General features: G+C 36.1%; 2 protein-coding genes across 2 annotated transcripts; both read right to left on the reverse strand.

Moving 5' to 3' along the window:
- Window positions 1-7,503: 7,503 nt before the first annotated feature.
- LOC109121702 (uncharacterized) lies at window positions 7,504-17,057 on the reverse strand. Its single transcript, XM_059734911.1, has 2 exons — window positions 9,660-17,057; window positions 7,504-9,581 (listed from the first exon to the last, which is right to left on the reverse strand). The coding sequence occupies exon 1, from the start codon at window positions 15,516-15,518 to the stop codon at window positions 14,538-14,540; it is 981 nt and encodes a 326-aa protein (XP_059590894.1). The 5' UTR covers window positions 15,519-17,057; the 3' UTR covers window positions 7,504-9,581; window positions 9,660-14,537.
- On the reverse strand, window positions 7,717-9,857 carry LOC132253180 (potassium channel KOR2-like). Its single transcript, XM_059734606.1, has 3 exons — window positions 9,717-9,857; window positions 9,290-9,581; window positions 7,717-7,823 (listed from the first exon to the last, which is right to left on the reverse strand). The coding sequence occupies exons 1-3, from the start codon at window positions 9,855-9,857 to the stop codon at window positions 7,717-7,719; spliced, it is 540 nt and encodes a 179-aa protein (XP_059590589.1).
- Window positions 17,058-23,945: the final 6,888 nt, after the last annotated feature.

A 23,945-nucleotide genomic window follows, 5' to 3' on the forward strand; every position in this document is an offset into this window, starting at 1 on the left:
TGTGTTTCACTATTTTTTGTTTCAAATAATAAAAAGGTGTTTTAAGAAACAATTGTTAAGGATATAACATGTCATTATATTCTCAAAATTCGATCATTTAATAAAGTATTATACAACAGCTTTCAAAAACTATTTTAAAATTATTTTTGAAAACATTTTTCAAATCCTTAATTCATATAGCTTGGGAGTTTTTTTAATGACTCTTTTCTACAACCAACAAATGCCTATTTGTTCTTGTGTCTATACTGTTGTCCCATATGCCCACTACCTCTTGACCAGGAAACCTTAAAATGTTCTTATGGTTGGCCCACATTTTATGCCTCATTAGTGGCCATACCACCTTAGTCAAACTAGGCTAGCTAGCCAGATGAATTTGTGACCAGACATTTATACCACAAGTCTTGGTCCACCCATGATTTGATAGGGTCATATCTCTATATATCTTGGTGTTTGCAATTGTCTAGGGGAAAATTGTGGGTGGACCCATTGATAATTATTTCCCTTGAAGCGATGAGATATATTAATATATTCTTTATACCTCTTGTGGGGCTTTAATTTCTTTCTCAAAGTACAATAAATTTCAAAACTCAAAAGGTGATTATCCATAAAGGAAGGAGGATAGTCAAAAGAGGGAACACGCTCATCCTAACTTATTAAAGTAGCCATTCATATGGCTTGTTTATATTGTGAACACAAATTCCTTGGACTATCTACATATGCAGTTTACCTTTTTTAAGTCATCGTCAACGTGATAAATATTTGATATTCAAAGCTTTTGTGCAACAAATGCCACAGATTCCACCATTAAACTTGTATCATCCAATAAAAACATACTTTATGATCATGAAGTTGAACCAAAACCTTTTATTCTTTATCCTTGAATATGTATTTTTCAATATTTATCTCATCTTGCTCATTAATTTAGAATAAAGATAAATGAGTTTAAATCAAATTTAAAAAATATTTTGAAAATTGTACCCATATATAATATTACATAAAAAAAATATTTTAATTGATTTTCTTTTTATTTTACCCTTTCAAATTATATAAGATAAGAGTTTTTTCTTTTTACAAAAATAAATTATAAAATTTTATAATATTTCTTTATTTATAAATAATATTTATTTTTAATATTATTTAAAATTAAAAAAAAATTAAAAAGGACATATATAAGAAACTTTCATAATAGATTATTTTATTTTATTTTTTAATAAACATAACAAAAAAATATAAATAAATGAGATAGGGTGAAAATGAAAGTTACCAATCCTAAATATGTTTTTGTTTCATTGCAATCCTTTTTTCTTTACTATTACCACAATCCTAAAAAAATTTACTTCTTTTTTCAAAAATGAATCAAAGATTAAGTTGGGGAAAAATCATTCATTTTCCTTTGGGAAAAGTACTGACAGGTGGACTCATAATTCAAATGATGAGTCTATTTTTTTAGTAAGAGTATGGTTTGGACGACAGAGAAAGAAATTGTTCTTATATTGGCAATGAGTTCACACCTTTAATTTTATGTGAATGGGTTAACTTTAGTGGCTATCTTTTAATAACCCTTTTCTAACCCATTCTTTTAAGCTACTTCTTTTTAAGTTTTGTTGTTGTTTTATTTATTTATTAACTTTTCTTCCAAAATGATGTCAGGAATGAGATATTGAAGTTCGAATATATGGAGGAAGTGTTTTTTAAAATAGTCTGAAAAAAGTTTTTAATATTTTATAAAATAAATATCCGTTTGTAACCTAAAATGTTCTTAATTTTTTTTTTATTTTTTAAAAATAATTCTATATATAGTACTTTATTTTTAATCAATTTTTATTTTTATATAATTATTTTTAAAATAATTTTTAGAAAATAAGTAAAAATAATTAAAAGTTATTCTCTCAAAACAATACGGACCTATTTGGGAGCTGTTTTTTAAAATGATCTTTTATTCTTCAAAACAAAAAACATAGAAAATATATTTGATAATAAAAAATTATTTTATATTTTCTATTTTTATGAATAGAAAATATTCAGATAACATTTATTAATTATTTTCACTTGTTTTCTCATAACTTTTTTAAGAAATAACTAAAAATATATTAGATATATAAAATGATTAAAAATAAAATATTAGGTATAAAAATTATTTTTAAAACATATTTAAAAATATTAAAAACAAGTAAAAAAATTTGGTTTCAAATAGACTTTTATTCTATAAAAATCATAAAACTATTTTCAAAAACTATTTTTCATAATTGTTTTAAAAAACAATTACCAAATAGACATTATATTTCCTATTTTTAAGAACAAAAAATTGTTTTCTATTTTGTGATAATTAAACATGTTTTCTTTTTTATTTTTTATTTTAAAGAATAAAAAATTGTTTTAAAAAATAGTTACCAATCAAGACTTTAAATTTTTGTCATTTAAGAATTATTAAAAAAATGAAATAGAAAAAAAAAAAATATATATATATATATATATATATATATATTATTCCAATTATAATCTCATAATTACAAGAGCTTCATAATCCAAATAAATTAATATTTTTTCCCAATTAAAGTAATCTCAAATTAATTACATTGATGAGATCATAAAATGATTAAAAAAAACAATAATAATATAATAAAATAAAATACTATGATTAACAAATCGAATACTAATACAATGTGAGAAACTTACTTTGAAAACAACCAAGGTGATTTATCATGTGACCCTAATAAAATTAAGTGCGATTAATTTTCTTATCACAATAATTAATTGAGTTAGATTAACCTAACTATGAATATTGGAAGCCGGATGATGTAACCATGTGATGTGATTTTATATATCATTTACATGTAATTTTTTAATTAAAACCATGTGATGTTAGTATCACCGACCTATAATTAATTACGATGATACTTTATGAGTACTAAAACTTAGAAAATATTTGTTAAAATATAAGCATGCTTTACAAATATTTGTTAAAATACTTTACACGTTACAAATATTTTTTAAATTATTTAATAAAAATTAAATAATTTAAAAATATATAAATTTCTAATAAGTTTTAATTATATTTTATTTTCTTTACCATTTTTCATAAGACAATCAAATATGAGATTTCTTTTTTTAGAAACCAAACATATCCTATAACTTTTTATAAAATGGTTAAAAAATATTTGTAGGGATGAAAAGAAGTTACTTTCAATGTAAAGTAATTTTCATTTCTAAAAACACTTTTTGAAGATTCTTTCTCCAAAAGCCATTCACATTTAACTTGAATAGAAGTAGCTTTCACATTTAACTTTAATATGAGTAGCTTTTGATTTAAGTTTTAGTGCAAAATAAAAATAATGGTATAGATATAATAATCTTTTTCTTTTTCCCACTTTTTTTTCTTAATGGGTTTTTGTTGTCACCTAATTTTGCCTAGAACAAACATTTTACTTTGGATGGGAGTTGAGAGCTTCAAACAAAGACTGGCAGTCAAAGATTAGGACTACCTAGAGTTTTGGGTTCTTCATATAATACCCTTCACTATTGTTCAACTCGATCAAGGGTTAGTATTTTCTATTGAATTCTTAACTATTTTATACCTCTAATATAAAATGATATAAAAAACTGAAAATAAAAATAAAATAAAACTCTATTTGAAGAGTATTTTCAAACAATTTTGAAAATTATTTTTTTAAAATAATTTTTGGTGTTTCATAAAACATAAGTTTGTTTGAAAATTTAAAATATTATTAACCTATTTTCTATATTTTTAAATATGTTTTTAAATAATTTGGATACATGATGTTTTATTTTTTAATCATTCTCTATATATCTATATAATTATTTTTAAAAATAATCTTTAGAAAATAAATAGAAACAATTAAAGATATTCCTTAAAAACATCTTATTTTTAAAATTTTTAATATTAAATATGTTTCACTATTTTTTGTTTCGAATAATAAAAATGTGTTTTAAGAAACAATTGTTAAGGATATAACATGTCATTATATTCTCAAAATTCGATCATTTAATAAAATATTATACAATAGCTTTGAACAACTATTTTAAAACTATTTTTTGAGAACATTTCTCAAATCCTTATTTCATATAGCTTGGGAGCTTTTTTAATGGCTCTTTTCTACAACCAACAAATGCCTATTTGTTCTTGTGTCTATACTGTTGTCCCATATGCCCACTACCTCTTGACCAGGAAACCTTAAAATGTTCTTATGGTTGGCCCACATTTTATGCCTCATTAGCGGCCATGCCACCTTAGTCAAACAAGGCTAGCTAGCCAGATGAATTTGTGACCAGACATTTATACCACAAGTCTTGGTCCACCCATGCTTTGATAGGGTCATATCTCTATATATCTTGGTGTTTGCAATTGTCTAGGGGAAAATTGTGGGTGGACCCATTGATAATTATTTCCCTTGAAGTGATGAGATATATTAATATATTCTTTATACCTCTTGTGGGGCTTTACTTTCTTTCTCAAAGTACAATAAATTTCAAAACTCAAAAGGTGATTATCCATAAAGGAAGGAGAATTGTCAAAAGAGGGAATACGCTCATCCTAACTTATTAAAGTAGCCATTCATATGGCTTGTTTATATTGTGAACACAAATTCCTTGGACTATCTACATATGCAGTTTACCTTTTTTAAGTCATCGTCAACGTGATAAATATTTGATATTCAAAGCTTTTGTGCAACACATGCCACAGATTCCACCATTAAACTTGTGTCATCCAATAAAAACATACTTTATGATCATGAAGTTGAACCAAAACCTTTTTTTCTTTATCCTTGAATATATATTTTTCAATATTTATCTTACTTGCTCACTAATTTAAAATAAAGATAAATGAGTTTAAATTAAATTTGAAAAATATTTTGAAAACTGGTAGTGTACCCATATATAATATTACATAAAAAATATTTTAATTGATTTTCTTTTTATTTTACCCTTTCAAATTATATAAGATAAGAGTTTTTTCTTTTTACAAAAATAAATTATAAATTTTATAATATTTATTTATTTATAAATAATATTTATTTTTAATATTATTTAAAATTAAAAAAAAACAAAAAATTAAAAAGGACATATATAAGAAAATTTCATAATAGATTATTTTATTTTATTTTTTAATAAACATAAAAAAATATAAATAAACGGTGAAAATAAGAGTTTCCTATCCTAAATATATTTTTGTTTCATTGCAATCCTTTTTTTGTTACTATTACCACGATTCATATCACTTATCTAAAACGATGTACATTCAAATCTTATTCTTCCTTTCAAAAATCAATGTCGGCCATATATAGCTAATTACTAGTTGGTGAAGATGCATGGAGCCCATGCTCATAAAAGTTGGTGAGTTTCGTCACCGTTCACTTCTATCGAGAGTGATCTCTCTTATTAAATTCAAGACCATTTATCTATCTTACCTACTTCCATCACTAATATTAGTCAAATCACTCATCTAAAATTCTATATATATATATATATATATATATGAAGGGGCAAGGGCCCTCCACTTAACTTCTCTTTCGTTTTCCACATCCATTGCCTCATCCACTGATATATCATTTCCCCATGCCACCTTACTTAGTCAAATTTGGTAATTAAGCAGCAGATTTGGATGCAAGTGTGGAATCTAGGGGAACCAGATGATAATTATGTCAGGTTCTATCCCATGGGGTTTCATTTCCACTATAATGTGAACAATCTTCCATGCTTTCTCAAAAGTGATTAGCCATTTAAAAAAAAATTGTTCCCACAGGAGTACGAAATCAAAATAGCATTTAAAAGGAAGTTTTGTTTGAAAAAAATTGAAGCACTTGAGAATTAGAAGTGTTAGGGTTGTGGGTTGTAAATTTAAGTCAAATATAATTATATTTAAATCAAATTTATGTCGATTTGTATAATTTTATTTAATAAATATATTTATTTTTAGGTGAATCTATATAATATAAATTCGACTAAAATTAATCGATGATATAAATAAATGAGATCAAAATATAAAAGTATAATAAACGAATGTAAGAAGGTTAGAAATAATAGGACTTGAAGGGAAAATTAAAGAGTTTCTCTTGTAAGTTGTAACACCAAGGAAGCCAGCCAAGTAAATATAATAGTACATTACACATGATACGTGTGACCATATCCTCCATTATTTAATTTATTTTCCAATCTCAACCCCATGTGGTTCCATCACCACTTATTTATCAAGAGATTGACTCCATGCTCAGGCTCTATCACCACCCCGAATGCAGCTGAGTGTTTATAATTGGGAGAGAGGGAGAATGAGAAATTGGACAGCATCAGACTTATCAGTATCTTGAGTTCAACCATGGCCAAGTTCTGGCCAAGGCACACCCTTGGACCGACCCCGAACGGCATGTACAAGTGTGGGAGCTTGCAGGCGCCTGTGATCCCATTTGTGAACCTCTCAGGGTTGAACTTATGTGCGTCGGGTCCCCAGTTTTCAGGTTCTGTGTGCAGTGTCACCAGCAGGCTCCATACCTTCACCCCACTTTGGCACATGGATGCCTCCAAATTTCGTGTCTGTTATGGCCTCCCTCGACACCACTTGTACTGGTGGGTAGAGCCGCAGTGATTCATGGATGACCATCATCAGCTGCAAATCCAAATCAAGATTTGCAGATACCACACAATAATTTGATATATATTGTTGACTTACCAACCTAACACTTTAACATATAAACTAATAATTTAGGTTAGCAGTACCTGTTTCATCTTGAGGATCATATCAGCATTTGTCTTCCCAACTAAATGAGATCAGGAGATGATAAAAAAATAAAATAAAATAAAATTTAATCACTTAAAGAATACTTGAACTATTATTAGGTGTTAAAATATGATTTTTCTTAATGGGTTTTTGTTGTCACCTAATTTCATCTAGAAACACTTTGGATGGGCAATTGAGAGCTTCAAACAAAGACTATGGCAGTCAAAGATGAGGACTACCTAGAATTTCTTTTTAAGATTTTTGGTTTCTTAATTGTCTTTCATACTGGTTCATTCACATGCCTGAGATGACTTCTATGTTATGTAGTACCCTTCATTATTGTTCAACTTGATCAAGAGAGCATTTTCTGCTGAATTCTCAACTATTTGGTACATCTAACATGAATACAAAACAATTGAAATAAATAAATAAATAAAATTAAGCCTCTTTTCTAATTTTGATGTTTTATAAAATAAAAATCTATTTAAGAATTTAAAATGTTATTAAATTATTTTCTATACTTATAAATATATTTTTAAAATAACTTTTATATGTATTTTTAACTATTTTCCATATTTGTATAATTATTTTTTTTAAACTATTCTTAGAAAATAAATAAAAATAACTTAAAACGATGAAAAAGATGTTCTTTAAAAATATTTTTTATTTTTATTTTTTTCGTTGCCAAACCTGTTTTTGCAGAAAAATGAAGAATGATATAAAATAAAGAGGTAATCCAAGATAACAATCTTCACGTCTATTGTCCTTTACAGTGCTGTGAAAGCATCCCATTCATATATTGCTTTCTGGTCTTCTTGTACTTCTCAAGCACCATCCCATAGCTGTCTATTACATCCCCAAACACCACCTCACACCAGAATTTTGACTTGGTGTGCATGAAAGCAACTTTTGCCTTGTCTTTGTGTTGACTAAATATAGAGCAAGAATTTTCAAATCCTACTGAAGGAATGTCCCCACATTGTTCTTCAATCATTTCTCCCTCCCAATTGAGAAGCTGGAGCCATCTCATCAGTTGAAAGGGCTTCATTTTTCTGAATGACAGCTTTTACCAACCTGAGAGCTTCCAAGAACCCTGATTCACAATAAATCTTATCAATTAAATAGCTAAAAATGGTTTTCTGGTTCAAATCAAGCCAGCATTTGGAATCTGATGGGAAGGTAATTGCGGCCTTGCAGCAACCAAGCCAGACATAACACTCAGAATTTCAGACAAAGGGTCAACATAAGAGTAGGGGATTGGTGTCAAGTTCTGGTTCCAACAATGGAGTGCAACATGAGCAAATCCCTCCCACCTGTGTTTCAAAATATAACATTCCTATATGAGAAATTAAGAACGCTAAAATGGTAAAGGTTTTCAAATTTATCAGTGTTTTAAATTTCAACAAACAGAGAAGTCTAGACATTTCATTTGATTTCAGATTTCAACTGACTTCTTTCACATACACTCTGGTATCTCACTAAAATTGCAAAATACTGTCAAATTATGAAGCCTGAATTAGCTTTATTGTGTTTCCGCTTGGGATGCCGGGGGTTGAGCTTAAAGGGGGCAATTCCCCTAGGGAATTTTATTTTATTTTATTTTATTTTTATGTAATGAATGATGAGTTTGCCCATATTATGTATTTAATGTCGGGGCTACGTGGTATTAACGTCTTGTCCTTTCTCAATAAAGCCTTCCTTGGAAAATGGTATTGAAGATTTGTTTTGGAGAGGGGTTACTTTGGAGATTGGTTATAGTGGGAAAGTTTAGGGGAGAACCTAGAGGATGGTGCTCTTTTGCAGGAAGGGAGGGGGCTTGGTGTTGGCTTGTGGAAGGCGATAAGAGGAGGTTTGGAAGCCTTTAAGGCAAGAACAAGTTGTAGGCAATGGAAGAAAAACAAAATTTTTGTATGATGTTTGGTGTGGAGATGCTCCTTTAAAGGAGTCTTTTCTCTCCCGTTCCTCTTTTGCTTCTAATAAAGAGGTTTGGATGGTGAATGCTTGGGAGGTCGTAGGCAGGCAGGTTGTATGGAACCCAGGTTTCACGAGATGGTTTCAAGATTGGGAGCTATATGGCATTAAGGAGTAACTTAGGAGGCTTCAGGTCCTTAAAAAAAATAGCCCCATCTCTCAACAAATATGAATGTTTTGTCATCCATTACATTACATTTGTCAGAATTTAAGACTCCATTTGGGACTCTTTCTCTATTATTTTCATTCTTTATTAATGCTCTTTCTCTCTGCTTATTCCTAAGCTGTAGTGTGGTTCATTAATTCTATCATGAATAATTAGTAAAACATTGCTAAACTGAGCACTACTAAATGTATGAATGCATTTAGATAGCAAATGGTAGAACCCACACATTTAAACAATGTCAACTGTCATTTGATGGAATGTTGGTAAACTGCACCATCTCTTCTCAATTTTAATTGCCAATTCTCCCAACAAGTAGTCTTTAGAACTTCGATCTCCCTTCATTTCCAAATCATCAGAATAAATTCTAAAATGTAGGATTTAAGACAAACAGAGCCCATTATAGAAGGAGGGAATAAAAATACCTTTGGATAGAACATCTGCTCCAAATTTGATCAAGATATTTGCCACAAGGTGCAAACCTTCTGCTGCTGCAAAATGTAGAGGTGTTTGTAGGTCATAGTTCCTTGAGTTTGGGTTAACTCCATTCTCCAACAAACGCTTTAACAAATCAATGTTGCTATCCATTACAGCCTTACAAAGGTACCATCCAGCATCTTCCAAATTCAAGGTTGAGCCATGCTTGATGAGAAGCAAAGCAATGCTATCATGCCCAGCCTTGACAGCCTCAAAAAGAGGTGAATTTTCAAAAATTATCTGCAATGCATGGGAACTGAACAAATGAGCAGCAAGCAACCAGAGCTTTCACTTTGAAGGGATTATCTAGTCGATCACCTATGCCGTTAGTGTTGGCTCTGTGTTGAATGAGAAACCTCACAATTTCTTCATTACGTTTCGCTGCAGCCAAGTGCTGTAAGAAACAATAAATTTGAGCAAAATATGCATTTTCTTGACAGTAGAAGAACCTAAAGGAGGTGCACAATATGTATTGCTGCAGTTAAGCCTCTTGGACAGGAGAACACAAAGCGTCATGCCCAACAGAAATATTTAACCAAATTATGTCTGAATTTCTTCCATGATTATTCACTTTCTTTTTTCTTTTTCTTCTCTCACAAAGAACTATCTCTAATTAAATAGTTAGTCCCTTGCTATGACAAGTGAACAAATTGACAAACTTAAAGATCTTCAAGAATAAATAAGGCACTATAAGTTAGAGTCCAAGAATTAAGACAATACACCAACAGAGATGTAACAAACCTCCAAGATCAAATTAATAAGATCTTAAGTAATAAGAATCAAGATATTCCAGAATCCTCAAAGGTTAATGAAGAATTATAAGACTCATACATCAATGCTATAAACAGGGTCATATTTCAAAAATGAAATGTTTCTCTAACAATTGTGATTAACAATGAATTTAGCATTAAAACTATTGCCTTCCTAGATTCAGGAGCAGCTTTAAATTGTATTCAAGAAGGATTAGTCCCAACTAAGAATTCAGTCTTCCAATGTCCAGTTTAGAAGAATGCATTTCATAATTACCCAAAATCGTGGCCAAGGTAAACCTGATTTCAATAATTTCTTATTGAGCCAAGCCACTCAGACATGAGAAGAACCCACATCAAAAGGCTAACACATGCATAAAAAGCTCAGTTCACTAAATTCTCCCCCTTTACAGTCACTCTCAACAAGATTATTTGATCATTACCACAATAAAAGGGATATTTTGGCCAACCTCTAATATTATCAAATATAGTTTTAACATACTATGAACCCCAAAACTAATGAACTGCCCTGATTTTGGTTAGGCATGTTCATGGATGTATATAACACATTATCTAATTTGTTGACCAGAAGAAATCCATGGTTAGCTGACTCATATAGTCATATATAAATAAATTATTCAGATCTAATTCAGCTTCCAGATTGAAGCAGTCCCCACACTTCATCTATGCCATAAACACGAGCTTAACCTAGTCCTGGGACTTCTTGGGTTCCTTCTGCTGCTTGTTTGACCTCCAACCTAGATCCACATAACACATTCTATTTAGATCTATTTTAAGATAACATTCAACAATGCATAATGGTTAGGACCAAATTTGACCTTAAATTTAATTCAAACACTGATTTTTGTTGTTTGCTACTGAAAAAAAACCACAAATAATTGAAACACTAGAACAAAACTCAATGAGCCAAGCCCTTGAGCAACAAGTTGTTTTAAATATCCTCTGTTTGTGTGCTCACTAGGCCATCAATATGGGAGATTCAACTGAAGTTCAACTTTTCTAGGTTTTGAGTGAAGCAAGGATATGTACACATAGGTGTGGACCCGCATTTTTCACGTGCGCCCCCACTCGATCGACGAGACTCGCTTTTTATTTGTGAAAAATTAATTTTAGAAAAGTTGGAGTCGCCACTTATTTTATTTTTATTTTAAAGGGAAAATAAAATAAGAAAGAAAAACCATAAAATGTGACTCCATAATTTTTGGAAAAAGCATGTCTTTGAAAAACCCGAGTCTAGGTCCGGGGATCAGGTTACTTATTGGGAAGGTACCTCTAGGAGGTAACACCCCTCTAAGCCCCAAAGAGGTCTCTACTAACAAAGTTAAGGGAAGTGTGGCCATTAATCAGTCAATTATAGGTACCTAAGTAGGCTAGGTGATTTCAAATATTGCATGCCTAACAAGAAAACCAACCATAAGAGAGAGTCGAAATGCATACCTGAACGACTTCTCAAGCGCTATCATAAAACATAAGAGATTAGTTTGGGAATATGACACATTACATGTATTTTATCAAAGATGATCAAGCAAGCATCAAGACAATCAAATATGGCATCAAACATGGTCATGGCTCATGATAATGTACATATTCATAGAATTTCAGAGTTGTAGGGTGGGAAGAGTGTACCTGATTAGCGAGCATCCACACGTCTATGGGAAGCAAGAATATCTCAACAATAAATATAAAGTGAATTCAAGTATTTCATCAAGAAGAATCAAAAATCAACATATCAAGCAAACCGTATTGAAGTGAGTATCATGAATGTCGGGCCCCCACCAAAGCCCTAATTAATTTTGCATGAATTGATTCTACGAATTCCATCATTTGGAATCATGAAGTTTATTCATGCTTGTTGAAAATCAAGAAAATCACGAAAATAGTTAAAAATCAAAGAAGATAGTGCATGCCCGAAGGAAAGTGGCAGCAAATAGCATGTTAAAATTTGGATTTTATACCTAGAAGCTCCTAAGGAATTTTGAAGAAAACCAAAGTTATTTTGATGGAAAAAGATTTTGAAATTCATATTTAAGATGTATAAAATCACAAAATAAAGGAAAAGAAACATTAGGAGTATGATATGTGGCAAGGTGGCAATTATGTGGGTGGAGCCTGGAGGTGTGATTGAGGCTGTGACACTGGCATTGAATCCCAAAAACGCATTCTGCCCTCTTCTGGCATTTTCCGAGGCTGATCAAAATTCGTATACTGGATTACAGGGTTTATGGTCAGAAGAAGAGAAATTCCAAGATCATCAAAGACTTCGCTCCAAGTTCAAGCGGTAAACTTTTGCCAGATTGTTTTGTTGTAGCATGTTTGAGATACTTTCAGCAAGCTTCTTTATGCACTCTGAGCTTTCTGAACACAACAGCAGCAGGGAATATCTCCAAGACTTGTCAGATGACGGATTATTAATTCAGCTGCACACCATGTTCAGGATTGCCTGTAAGCAAGGATGCCTATCCATAGGCAATTGGGTGACTCAAGATTTTCACCAATAAATATAGCTGGAAGTGGGGCAGCTTCTGGTCCTGAGAAACATCTCCAAGAGGAGTTCAGATTCTTATAATCGCTTACTCCTCTCACAAGCTGTTAAATAAGTGCCCCCAGTTTTCTGTAAATCTGTAGGTTTCATCCTTCACACTCGGCAGCTCAGGAGTTAATATTTCCAGCTCAAACACTAACTTCCAAGGTGTGCAATCAAACCAAAAGAAGTCACTTCTCTCTCAGCAAAGGGCTTAACTACAGATTCAGAAGTGGGATTGCTTCTGGTGTCAAATAAAGACCTCTTGAGAGCCACAACAGAGGAGAAAAGTATGATGATTCGAGTTTCAACCGATTCAGCTTCTGTTGGACGGATTTGAGACAGGTCTTTCTGATAGGTAATGGATTTCGTTTCTTCTGTTGGTTGGTCTTCAAGCAGGCTTATCAGTGCACGACATGCTGATACAAAACCACTAGCTCTAGCGAATCCTTCATATTGAGGGAGGTCACCAAGAGCGAGAGCTGCAAGAAGCCTACCAGATTGTGATCTGGTCTGTGGATCTAACAGATACTGTGATAAAGGTGCTGTCACATACTTGGGGACTTTCACCTCTCGTACTCTCACATTGTTAAATACAGCCTCAAGTAATCTTCCAGCAGGCTCTTCGCACTGATGAGATCTCAGGAGGTCCAGCAAAGCATCAATGGCACCCGTTTCAGTCATTTGTCCAACATTTGATGCATCCATTAGAGAGAGCCGGTACAGCTGATTCCCACAAAACATGAAGTGGTTGTGGGTCATCTTGAATGAAAATTTTTCCAAGCTCAAAAATGCCCCCGGCATCTACAATTGCCTTTGGTAAGCTTAAGTATGTCCTGGTCATCCGAAACTGCAGCACCTTGATTGTGAACTAAGGACGAAACAAAACCAAGAAGAGCAACACAGACTGCTTCTGGTTCACTGATCTCAAAGTCTGGTTGATCATTATAAGTTCTCAAATATATTTTGACAACATAAAGTTCTTTCGATAGTGCTTTATATACAAAAGAACGTGAATCTTTCATTTCAAAAGAACTATTTGAGACTTGTATTAATGATTCTTTCAACACTAGGGATCGAAGAGTCTCTTTAAATGTCCTAGCATCTGGGTGACGACACTTGTTCAGCGCCTCTGAATGAATGACCTCTGGGTGCTGCTGCAGAAATCAATATTGGCTCTACAGGGCTGCATTTTAGATCTAACACATTGGGAAATGCTTCAGTAGTATTAAGATCACAAACAACTCTCTTTGCAATATCAAGATTAAACTCTTCGCCAGTTTGTCTGCCTGCAAGATTAGAAAAGGGGTAAAAAGATTGGACAAGTTTTGTTGGGGAGTAGGTCTTAGAGGTTGGTTTGTAGATCCCAGTCCAGCAGGAGGGTCAATCAAAGAAAAGCTTGGATCCCTTTGGAGAGGTTATTGTGATACTGCCACTATCAGAACTTGCACTTGCTATTATTTTGATGAGAGTAACCATTGCAGTAGAATCAAATAACTCATTTTCATCTCCTTCTTCATCAGTGTCCTCTCCTTCATCTGAGTCACTTATAATTTGACCATTGATTCTCTGTGAATGATTACAAGAATTATCTACACCAGAGCGAAAACCTCCACCTGATATTTTCACCAATTTCTCTAACGAGTGTTTGGCGGCTTCGGAACCCCCAAGAACTATACCTTTGTACTCTTCATCTGTAGCCTAGCTTTCGATCCCACCTCCTTCACTTGATGTTATTCCAATTTCTTCTTGGATCTTAGATTTCAATCCTGACGAATCATTGGGAATCTGGTCAATCCTCAGAAGACCCACAAAGTTTAAATTTGTGCCTTAAGTACGCAAAATTCCAGAGACAGCAGTAGAAAGCTTTCCATGAACATTATCTGGGACAGCATCTCACAAAGTTTACATAACTGTTTCTCCTTGGCCTACGGCAGCCAGGACCTTCTTCTTATGTTCTTCTGTTAGAGTACCAGGCATAGTCGCATCAAACATGTTCATAACCACTTGTGTCGTCTGTAGAGCTTGCCTTCTTTCGTTATCTACTGAGCTAATTGCACCCTCTTTGATTAATTTTGCATCAACAGAGCTGCTCTGCTGCAATGTACCATTTTGCACTTGTGGCAATTCCCCGTCTTCAACTTCCAAATTTCTCCATGAATCTCGCCCAGGGCGGATGTTAGTAGCTGCGAGCATCCCACTATTATTGGACTCATCATCCATTCTTGAAGATATATCAGAATTCCTAGGCTCAATTGGTGAACTGTGCAGATTTGCAAACATTTCAAGACTGCCCGGGCATTGCTGATCATCATGCAAGCCTGTAGATAAGGTGACCAATTCTGGCATTCTTTCCACCTGTTCGCTAGAAGTGCCAATTCCATCACTAATTTCCATGCCATCATGCACATTTGATATCTCATTTAGCATAAGTGACTGAATTGTCATAGGTTCGTGTGTCTCTAAATATTCACCTGCTACTTCAACAGCCTCCAACATCAATTGATACCGATCTAGAATTCCATGACACCCTTTCAATACCTTTTGAAATATCCCTTCACCTATTAGATTCAAATAGCTCATTCGACAAACCTGACTGCCACATAAACAAATAGAAACCTCGTATTCTTCCTTACTCTCTGTGACTGAGTTATAATCAAAGGTGATCTCCTCACCATATTGAATTTGATGTACAGTGTAGATTCCAATCTGGTACTGACCTTCTATGGCAGTAACTTTGGCTTCACAATTAGGTCTGCATAAATGACAAATTCGGCTTGCATAGTTAGCCTTGTGCATCACATCAACAACTAAATTCCACAGATTCGGCTCTTGACCCACTTTAGGTTTGAAAATTTGTCCGCTAACTCTTAAAACTGGCTGCATCTTCTGAGTTCAGTTTTTTTTTTATTTGCATATTAGAATCTATTGCTCTAAGATTCTCATTGGATACTGCCTCACGCATTTCTGAGAGCAAATCCTGTTGTCCCAATTTTTCCATCTTTTCCACTTTTCTTCCAAATTCACATAATACTTTAGCTCACTGTAACCATAATTAGAAAGAGTTGAGGGAGAAGAGTTCTCTGATCTAACAACATTAGCATTATTTTCATCTTTAGAACTCTTGACAGGTGAAGAATCACTGCTTTTCCGCCTCCATGAGGCAAGCATGTCAAAATTCCTCATCAAAGCATTCAAGCAATCATCAGTTTCATCACTGGTAGGACCTCTTCTTGTAGGTCTGGGATACTCCCATGCCCTGTTCCTTTTTCATTTAAGCGATGAGCATTATTGAACATCATCAAAGTACACATCTGATGTATGTAAACACTCAGTTTATGCTTCTGACCCCTAACAAAAGTTGCTCTCAAATCAGCCATACCCATATCCGTTTGCCAAGACAATCTTCTCCCAACGTGGGTCCTGAGGGGATAACCTCTAAATTTGTCACATCTTTCCCAGATTTCTACTGGAGGAGCTGCACATATCACTTGACTGAATTGGCCAAGACCTTCGCGGTAAGAATCTGGGCAACAAGTGAGGATTGTCCTCTGTTTCAGCAGATGAACTCGCATAGAAACCCTGCATCTTCTTTCTGTCTCATCCTTCCAAGTTCAAATCCCCCACTCCAGCAGTTCTCAGAAGAATCTCATAAGCAAGCATCGGAAAGAGAGAATGGTAACCGAAAACAGAGTACCAAAGGAGAAGAAGCAAGAAAAGAAAAATAAAACAAAATAAAATAAGAACAGAACTAGGAAGAGCCACGTTTCATATATCGAATCAACGGGCTTTGAAAAGGTGAGGCAAGCATAAAAGAAAAAAGAGATATTTGATCAACAAACACCAGACTCAAGAATGAATCCGACTGCTCAAAAAGGGGAAGAAAAATCAAAACGATCAAATTCAGCAAACAAGCAGGTTAGTGGTCGTGGCATTCATACTGATACAAATGATGTTTTGGAATCAGCAAGAGAATCAAAGAGGACAAAATGCGAATGAGAGTATAGTAAATATCAGGAACCGACCTCAACACAACAAATTTGTGGCCTTTCCGTCCACACCAATCAACAATGTAAGAATATTCAGAAACGAACACACAAAAAAAAAATGGGTAAGAATTCCAAGAGTAATGAGAAGCATACCTGGACAGCCTTGGTTGCAATTGTTCTTTTCCGTTTCCTCTGTTCTTCTCCCCGAAAAATTTTCTGCCCCCTTCTTTCCTTGTATCCTCTCTCACATATATATATCACCTCCCAAATCCTAAATCTGTTCCCGAAAGGAAAATTCTCCTCTTTCCCTTCTTCTTTTCTTCTTTTCCTTTTTTTTTAGCCTTCCCCTTCAAAAGCAATCTTCCCAATTTCGAATTCCCCTCCAAAACCTTCCAAGGAGAGTCCCACCTTCCTTAAACTCCAATGGTAAGTTTCCTTGCAAAAGCGTGAAATTTTTGGAAGTAAATAATTGAATGAATAACCTAATAAGTAAACAAATTAAAAAAAAAGTTAAACAATTAATAAATAAATAAATAAAGGAAAATAATATAAAAAGGAAGATAACAAATAAATGAAAAAAAGAGTGATTGACAATCATAAAAATAAAAATAAAAATAAAAATAAAAATAAAAAAGTAAACAAAAACTGAGCCCCTCGAGCCATGCAAACACGCAAGTCATATAAATCATGCTAAAAATGTCTTAAAGGGCCAAGTGTGCATAAATGGGCCTAAGGTGGTGCCTAATGGGCCGGGTGTATCTAAAAGTTATCCTAAAAATGAACGAAAAAAACCTAAGTCTAAATTAGGACTGCCAAGAGTCATAATAAGGGGTCAGATAATCCCTCAACCAAAATCGCCGAGGTGGCTCAGAAAATGGTAAGTTATACGAGTAATAATGGGCCACTAAGGAGTTACTGTGGAGCACTGAAAACAAATTTAGACACATGTGCTAAAGGGACAAAATTGAGGGTCTACAATAGGCCAAATGCGATCCCGCATTTTCATATGCATTCCCACTCAATGTGTGAAAAACTAATTTTTTAAATAATGGAGTCGCCACTTATTTTTGTTTTATTTTTTAAAGGGAAAAAAATAAGAAAGAAAAACCTTAAATATGACTCTTGAAAGAAAAGATAGATCTGTGAAAATTAAGTTGGGTCCAGGGGTCAGGTTACTTATTGGGAAGGTACGGTGAAGAACCGTAGCACTCCTCTAAGCACTAAAAGCTAGGTTTCTACTAAGTAAGTTGAAGCAATTATGGAAATTAATGGGTAAATCAGTGGATACCATGGATCAAAGTATATGTTAAAACATGCACTCTCAATAAGAAATAATCATAGAAAGTGAAGAACATACCTTTATAGTTTGTTAAGCGCCTTCACAAAACAAGAAGATTACTTCACAAGCAACAATGTCATAACATATACAATTTGCATGTGAGATTTAAAATATTCATTCTTAGACACATGCAAAATGCCCTTTCAATAATAGCAAATACTAGTGTATTTGAACATGGGAGAGAGAGTGAGAGAGTGCGATGGTGAGGAGGGAAAAGATAGTGCAGTGATTCGAAGAAGAAGGAAGGAGAGCAGCTTTGCAGTGGAGTCCAAGGTATTTGAGATCGTATTAGATGAAAGGAAAGGAAAACCCCAAGTACTCATCGTGGAGAAGAAGCGAGGGGTTTCGTCATGGGTCCGGTTGGGACGGGAGAGTCTAGGGTTCTACATGGAGGGCCTAATCCATTGCATTAAGGATGAGAAAGAAGGAAAATGGGGAAGGGAGTGGAAGGACAAGGGGAGATCGTACTCCCTGACGCGAGGGATAAACAGAGCGAAGTTGTTTCTTCGGCTAGGGGTTGTTGATTCGGAAAGGAAGAGTTTCAGTATCTTCATTCCAAGAGGCAGAGGAGACAAAGGGGGATGGGTGACTATGGCGGAGAAACTAAATCAAATGGAAGAAGCTATTGGCAGAAAAGCAAGTAAGTAGGAAGTAAGGGTCGAGGGGAAATCTGCCGTGGAGAGATCGTATGCGGAAGTAGTGAAGAGACCAAGTTGGAGAATTACAAACTCAATCAGAGTGAAGGTTAAAAGGGAGGAAACACTAGGAAATTTGCAAAAATTGGAACATTGCCTTGTTGCGAGCTGGAATTCCAGAACAATAGGAGAAGAGGACCTAGAGAGACTGGGAAGATTATGGGCAAACTCTTAGGGCCTGAAAGGAAAATTAGGGTTGGCTAGATTGGAGAAGGATAAGGTTTTGCTGGAGTTTAAAGATCTGGAAGAAGCAAGATGCGTCGTATCCTCAGGGAATCGATCATTGGGAGGGCTCCAGTTGGGTCTGGAACAATGGAACCCTAGGATTGGCTGCTAGGTAGAGGAAGAGGTAAGAAATGAAGTCGGGGTCAAAATCGTTGGGCTTCCAATCTCGCTGTGGAGCCCGACGATTTTGAGAAGAGTGGGAGAAGAGTGTGGGGTTTCGTTGCATTCGATGATCAAACGAAGACGTTGGGGGAGATTCAGTGGGCTCGAATCTTGGTTAAAACGAGAGGAGATTTTATGCCGAGTGTGTTGGAAATCGAAGTGGAGGAGGACGTCTATTTCCTATCACTCTGGTGGGAGTTTAGACCAGTGGTGAGGAAGAAACAGATGGTTTGTAGTGAAGCGTCTGGACGAAAGAGTGATGAGGTTAGGGGTGATGTCGTTTCACACCCGAGGCTACGCATGGAGGAAGAGTTGGTAAGCGCGAGGCTCGAGACTCGAGACGCTAAACCTGTCAGCTGAAGTGAGGGGTGCGCAGGAGAGTGGGTCGGGCCGGGAGATGGTAAACCGGGCCCAAGGTCTGACGATTCGGGACTGGGCCTCCACCGATGCGCTGGTGTCTAAGTCGACTACATCAGGCCCAATCGTGGGCCCTAAAGATGCGAGGAGGGCTGATTGGCCTGTCTTGCTTAATAGATCTTTGGGCTCAAAGTTAAAAGAAGTGGCGACTGGTGATGATGGATCAGAAGCAGGCCCATCGTCTAGGAGGTGGGCTGTAGAAATGGATTGCCAAAAGCTAATTGGGCTTGAAGGTATGGAAAGGGCCGGCCTAGTCACGTTAATAACCCAAGCCTTAAGCAAAGGCCCTCAGGAGAAGGCCTACCTTCTGGATTGCAATATTTCCAGAAGAGTGAACTTTTCAGAGACGGAGCCATTGTTGCCTGGGAAACAAAGGATTTCAGGAAGCAGTAAACGAATGTTAGCTACTCAGCAACAAACCGGGCTCCTGAAGAGGAAGCTCTGAGGTATGGGTCGGTTTTCTACTCTCGGGGAAAAAGGGCTTTGGGGGCTTCTCATCTTAATTCTTTTTATTTTGATCGGGCTCTGGAGGGGGAGTTTTACGATCGTTCTGGGGTTATAGAGGAGGAATTCCGGGTTGAGAACACAACGTGGTTAATAGTGGATGAGGGGTCTAATGAGAATGACAATGGCTTCTGGGACTTGGGAAAAGCTAATAGAATCAGTGATAAAGTCAGGGGTATGGAGGGGGATTCTGGCACGCCTGAGACTCAAGCTGTGAGAAATGAGAATGAGGAAAAATGGGAGGAAAGTAGTTTAGCAAAATTCAACCACTTTTTGGGATTCCCGACAGAGGGATTGGAAAAGGAAATCCTAAGCTTTTTGTTTAAAATCAGAAAAAGAAGGGAAAAGATACATAGTAAGAAGCTACTGGAGACGTCAAAATTCGAAAGGGGGTTCAAGAGGTTGGAGTGTTCTGTAAACTATGAGAAGGGGAATAAGCAGAAAGGCACATCACAGGGCAAAGGGAGTCAAATTGTAGTTGCCCAATGAAGCTAAAAGTCCTGAGTTGGAATGTGAGGGGAGCAAATGATAGCTCCAAAAGGAAAATTATTAAGTCTTTTATAAGGAACCAGAGTATGGATTTACTTTGTATCCAGAAGACAAAAATTCAACCTATGTCGAAGGGTGTTGTGAGAAGTTTAGGCTCTGGGAGATTTTTAGATTGGAGAGCTCTGGATGCGGAGGGGGCTGCGGGAGGTATTCTGATTTGCTGGGACAAGAGGTCTCTGGACATTCTGGATTGGGAGGAAGGCCATTTCACCCTATCCTGCAGATTTAGGAATGTAGAAAATGGGGTTGTTTGGGTGTTCACGGGAGTTTATGGTCCATTCGCCAAAGTGGAAAGGGATGGTCTGTGGGAAGAATTTGGGGTGATTTGGGGAGATTAGAGGCCTTTGGGAAGACCCCTGGTGCCTAGGCGGGGATTTTAACATCACCCTCCTCCAAAGTGAAAGGAGCCGTCAGAGGAGAATAAATTCAGCGATGAGGAGATTTGCTGAGATTGTTGATGAACTAGGGCTAGTGGATCTTTCTTTACAGGGGGGAAAGTTCACCTGGAATGGGGGCCTCAATAACCAGTCATGGGCTAGACTAGACAGATTTCTTGTGTCTCCTAGTTGGTTCGACCAATTTAGTGGAGTTTTCCAAAGCAGGCTACCTCGGCCAGTTTCTGATCACTTCCCAGTCCTTCTAGTGGGGTGTGGGATAAGAAGAGGCCCTTCTCCTTTTAGGTTCAAAAACATGTGGCTTAAGGTTGAGGGATTCAAAGACCTTATTCGAAGCTGGTGGTGGGGGATTGAGGTCAGGGGTAGTGCTAGCTTTAGATTGGCTGCTAAGATGAAAGAAATCAAATAAAAGTTGAAAGTATGGAATAGAGAGGTGTTTGGGAGGCTGGACTGTAACAAATCTTCAGCCCTGCAAGAAGTGGATTTCTGGGACCGGGTGGAAAACAAGAGAAGCCTGACTGTGGAGGAAACAGAGTTAAAAAAAGAAGCAAAAGAAAGTTATAAAAAGTGGGTGCTTCTTGAGGAAATTCATTGGAGACAACTTTCAAGGGAGATCTAGCTAAGGAAAGGGGACAGAAACACGGGCTTTTTCCATCGTATAGCAAGTGCCCATCGTTGAAACAACTCCCTGGACATAGTTAAGATTAATGAGGAGTGGCTTTCAGAGAAGCAGGAAGTGAGGAAAGGAATTGCTAATACTTTCCAACAGCTGCTCTCAGAAGATACGGGATGGAAGGCGGATATTGGGAGGCTTCAGCTTGATCAAATCAATCAGCAAGAAGTGGAGAACCTAGAGATTCCTTTTTCAAAGACTGAGGTACATTCGGCTTTGATGGAGATGAATGGGGACAAAGCCCTTGGTCCGGATGGCTTTACTGTGGCCTTTTGGCAAAGCTGTTGGAACTTTGCTAAGACCTATCAACCTTTTGGGGGGGCTTTATAAATTGTTGGATAAAGTGCTAGCTAACAAGCTTAAGAAAGTGGTAGGAAAGGTGGTTTCCACTGCCCAGTATGCCTTTGTGACGGGAAGACAAATTCTTGATGCATCCTTAATTGCAAATGAGGTGATAGACTCGTGGCAGAAAAGAAAAGAGAAGGGGCTTATCTGCAAATGGGACATCGAGAAAGCTTATGACAGCATCAACTGGAAGTTTTTGTTGAAGGTCTTGCAAAAAATGGGCTTTGGGTCTAAGTGGTTGGGGTGGATGTGGAGTTGCTTGTCTTTAGCCAAATTCTCAGTTCTGGTTAATGGGGTTCCAACTGACTTTTTCCCAAGCACTAAGGGGCTTAGACAAGGAGATCCCCTATCTCTCTACCTCTTTGTTATGGGAATGGAAGTGTTGGATGTTCTCATTAGGAGAGCTGTGGAGGGGGGATTCTTATTAGGGGGTAGCATTCGGGGTGGTAGTAGATCCACTTTGAACATCTCCCATCTATTCTTTGCTGATGACACAATTGTCTTCTTTGAGGCAAGCAAAGAGCACCTAACTCACTTAATTTGGATTCTCCTCTGGTTTGAAGCTGCTTTAGGTCTATGGATTAACTTAGCCAAAAGTGAAATTATCCTAATTGGTGAGGTGGATGAGATTGAAGAGTTGGCAGTAGAGTTAGGTTGCAGGGTGGGATCCTTGCCCTCTCAGTATTTGGGTCTTCCTCTAGGGACTCCTAATTGGGCTCCTTCTATGTGGGATGGGGTGGAAAAGAGAGTAAGAAAGAGACTTGCGCTTTGGAAACGGCAATATATTTCCAAAGGAGAGAGAATCACCCTCATAAAAAGCACTTTGGCTAGCATGCCAATCTATCAAATGTCTATTTTTCGAATGCCCAAGATTGTTGCTAGAAGGCTAGAGAAAGTGCAAAGGGACTTCCTGTGGAGGGGGGGGGGAGGAAACTTGGAGGGGAAAACTCATCTAGTTAAATGGGAGGTGGTTTGTACAGACAAGAACAAGGGTGGGCTAGGCCTAAGGAAGCTAGCCCTTTTGAACAAAGCCTTGCTTGGTAAGTGGATATGGAGGTATGCTTGCAACAAAGATAATCTTTGGAAACAAGTGATCATGAGGAAGTATGGGTAAGAGGGCCTTGGATGGAGGTCAAATAAGGCTAATGGGGCGGTTGGAGTAGGGGTATGGAAGGAGATCTTGAAAAAATTTGTTTGGTGCTGGGAAAACATGGTGTTTCTAGTTGGGAAGGGCACCAAAATCAAATTTTGGATAGATATTTGGTGTACTGGTATAACGTTGTCCCACTGCTTCCCTCACCTCTTTGTCATGACTGTTCATAGGAATGCAACGGTTGAGGAAATGTGGGATCAAAATTCTGGTCAAAGAGGTTAGAATCTAAATTTTCTGAGAGACTTTAATGATTGGGAGTTGGATATGGTTGTGGATTTGCTCTATGTTTTGAGGGGTCATAGGCCTTCTTTGGAGGAAGACTCAGTTCTTTGGAAGGAAGGAAGAAATGGTCAGTTCGGGGTCAAGGAAGCTTATAGTTTGTTGGCCAATCCTAATGACACCGTTTTTCCTTCAAGGTGCATTTGGGTGGATAGGGTGACAACTAAAGTCGTTTTGGGAGGCGACGTGGGGGAAGGTGCTTACTTTGGATAGGCTCCAGATAAGAGAGTTGCAACTTCCTAATTTCTGTTTTTTATGTGGTTGTGAAGAAGAAAATGTAAATCATATTCTTATACACCGTATAGTGGTTAAAGCCTTGTGGGATATTGTTCTTGGGTTAGTAGATGTAAAATGGGTCTTTCTAGAAACTGTAAAAGAGGTCTTAACTAACTGGAGAGGCCCCTTTGTGGGGAAGAAAAGGAAAAAGGTTTGGAAATCCATCCCGTTGTGTATTTTTTAGACGGTTAGGAAGGAGAGGAATAGATTAGCTTTTAGGGGGGGGGGGGGGTGTTGAATATCCAGAAACTAAAAAAAAAATTTGTTTGTAATATATGGAGCTGGGCCAAATTGTATTTAGGTGAGAAGTCT

The sequence above is a fragment of the Vitis vinifera genome, chromosome 18 (genome assembly GCF_030704535.1).
Source record: "Vitis vinifera cultivar Pinot Noir 40024 chromosome 18, ASM3070453v1".
NCBI lineage: Eukaryota > Viridiplantae > Streptophyta > Magnoliopsida > Vitales > Vitaceae > Vitis > Vitis vinifera.

What these genes read in the sequence shown, in the direction of transcription:
- LOC132253180 (XM_059734606.1), bottom strand. Translation starts at nt 9,857, where the DNA reads ATGACGCTTTGTGTTCTCCTGTCCAAGAGGCTTAACTGCAGCAATACA. An exon ending in GCACTTGGCTGCAGCGAAAC is followed by an intron (nt 9,582 to 9,716) that starts GTAATGAAGAAA and finishes CATGCATTGCAG; the next exon opens with ATAATTTTTGAAAATTCACC. An exon ending in AGCAGATGTTCTATCCAAAG is followed by an intron (nt 7,824 to 9,289) that starts GTATTTTTATTC and finishes ATTGTGAATCAG; the next exon opens with GGTTCTTGGAAGCTCTCAGG.
- LOC109121702 (XM_059734911.1), bottom strand. Translation starts at nt 15,518, where the DNA reads ATGCAGCCAGTTTTAAGAGTTAGCGGACAAATTTTCAAACCTAAAGTG.